This window comes from Rhagoletis pomonella, unplaced genomic scaffold (assembly GCF_013731165.1).
Source record: "Rhagoletis pomonella isolate Grant_MI unplaced genomic scaffold, Rhpom_1.0 Rhpom_scaffold_00005, whole genome shotgun sequence".
NCBI classification, from domain to species: domain Eukaryota; kingdom Metazoa; phylum Arthropoda; class Insecta; order Diptera; family Tephritidae; genus Rhagoletis; species Rhagoletis pomonella.
The window spans coordinates 71,185,560-71,188,163 of record NW_023458559.1 but is presented as its reverse complement, the minus strand read 5'-3'; the positions used below and the strand labels follow the sequence as shown (position 1 = coordinate 71,188,163).

Below are 2,604 nucleotides of genomic sequence, written 5' to 3'. Positions count from 1 at the left end.
AAAAACGAGTCGTAAAGGCGGTTATATACATTCGGAGCGCGCATTCTTATTCGCGCTCAATCCCGCTGGTGGTGATCCATCCGTTAAGTTTGATATAATCAAGAAGCCCTATGCCATATGCTATCACCCAGAGTGAGTAACGAATTCTAGTTATCGTTTGCTTAGCAAGATATGCAATTAACTATTGTTTTCTTTATTTTGTCATCCAAAAGTTGCGGTCCTATTTTCGGTGCTGGCGCTGATTTGCTCATCGCCAATAATTGCAATACGAATATGGATTCGTATTCGAATTTGCCTCATTCGTATGATGGCCCTAACGCCTCTTACTTGACACTCTTTGGTGATTACAATTTCACGGTTGTTGACTATGAAGTCTATACATTATCCACAACCACAGCCGTCGGCAGCGCAGGCGGCATAGGAGCAGTAGGCGGTAGTGGCAATGGAAATAGCAGTAATAATAATAACAACAGTGGTACTTCGGGCAATAATGGCAGTAACAGTAATAAAAATGGTTCATCATATAACAGTAGTGGCAACAACAATAGCAGCGGCAATTTGTCAACGAATATCGTTGGCGGCAGCAATGGTGGGGGCGTGGGTGCTGGCAGTGGTGGCGTTGTTGGCGGCATGCACAAACCAAAGTATGAAAGATATTGATTGGATATATATATATTTTTTTTTAATTTCTTAATGTTTGTACTTCCAATTTGGTTTTGCTGTTATTTATGCATTTAAAAAGTCTAATTAATCTTTGACTTTTTTCATAGCTTTGCCCCATTAAATAGATATATGTGCACTTGAAATTTATTTAATATTTTTTAAATAATGTACCTACTTGTTTGTTATTTGATTCCACATGCAAAATTGAGCCTCAGTACTTGTAACTTCTTGAGCTCACGCATATTAAAAATAAAGCTAAATGCTCTGCACTAAGGTGGGTGCAAAAGATTCGTGTAAATGTGCGGATGATAAATTTAGTGGTAAAGCGTTCTCAAAGGAGATGTTCCATGTTTGCTATGCATATCTTGTAACAAAACTTAAAGCTGTATCGAATTCGGCCGTTCTCTAACATTATCCATCACCATGTTTTTACAACGTAATCCAGGATTATAGATAAAAATCGAGGTAAGTTTATTTGGAAATATTGTTGTTACGTAATATTTTATTTGATTCAAGGAATGTTTCTCGATCGGTCTGAAATTTTATATTCTATGCTTTAATTAAATAGCAGGAATGCAGTATCCTTTTTTATCTGGATCTGCCGTTGTCTTTTAGCTACTACTTGGTTCTGCCTTGGCTCAGCTAATCTTGTAAAAACATAGAAATACACTTACATCTTATTTTCTATGAAAATTTAAAATCAAACCCTATAGGGTGTAGTATGGGAATTCTAGGGAGTTAGGGAGGGGTCTAATTAATTTTTTAAGTAATTTTTGGTTTCAGTGCCGGGATTTTTTATTTAGCGGCGGTTGGTTGGATGGGAGTAAATTGGCAAATTCAAGGGAAATTGCACACGGAAATGGTGCAACGGAAATGGCTGGGGCTGAAACAGGTGCTTCTTGAGTGTATGCACATGGTATGAATTTAACAAAAAACTTGCCAATAAAAGGTTATAGAATAACTCTTAGAAAAAGACCAATACAAGAATGTAAGTAAAGGTGAGTACGTAGATAGATAAAGAAAAGGATAAAGGCAAAGGCAAAAATAAAAACAAAAACAAAGATGCATAAAGATAAAGGCAGAAATGAAGATCAATGTAAATTTAGACACTTTACTTAAGTGAAGGGGAATATTAAAGAAAAAGCTGAGGATGAGGATACCGATAAAACTATAGATGAAGATAGAGGAAGAAAGATTAAAATAAAGGTAATTATAGAGAAAAGGATATAGATGGAGCAACAGAGACTCAATCTGTGAACTATTTCGGGATTTTAGAGATTTTCGGGACTTATATAACATAATCGATATTTTTATCGATTTTGCGATCGATATCTTCGGAACCTAACGATATAATAATCGATATTTTTATCGATTTTATTATCGATATTTTAAACGATTCTGTTATCGATTTTGTAACAGATATTTTTAACAATTTTTATCGATATTTTTTATCGAAATTGTTTTTTGGGTTTGTTATCGACATTGTTGTAGATTTTATTATCGATATTTTTATACAAGTTATCGTTATTTTTATCGATTTTGTAATCGACTATTTTTCGAATTTGCTATCGATATTTTTATCGATTTTGTCATCGATATTTTTATCGATTTTCTAAAAATTTTTGTTATAGATTTTGTTATCGATATTTGTTATCGATATTATTATAGATTTTTGTTATCGATTTTGTTATTGATAATTTTAGTGATTTTGTTATTGGTATTTTTTATCGATTTTCTAATCGATTTTGCTACCATTATTATTATCGATTTTGCTATTGAAATTTTTATCGAATTTGTCATCGATATTTTTATTGGTTTTGTTATCGATATTTTGTTGGATGTTACTATCGATTTTGTTATCGACAGAGTATAAAGATAAAAATGATGAAAAAGGAAAACAGAATAACATAAATGTAATTAGAAGGAACAGGGGTAGAAGTA

The 2,604-nt window shown here is 32.9% G+C and overlaps 1 protein-coding gene across 1 annotated transcript in view; it reads left to right on the top strand.

Annotated features, from left to right (window-relative positions):
- Positions 1 to 976, top strand: part of LOC118740204 — a 13,584-nt gene extending 12,608 nt beyond the window's left edge. The window contains exons 5-6 of the mRNA XM_036471702.1: positions 3 to 132; positions 213 to 976. Of these exons, the coding sequence (XP_036327595.1) occupies positions 3 to 132; positions 213 to 660 (578 nt within the window). The 3' untranslated portion in view covers positions 661 to 976. The remainder of the gene's footprint in view (positions 1 to 2; positions 133 to 212) is intronic.
- Positions 977 to 2,604: the final 1,628 nt, after the last annotated feature.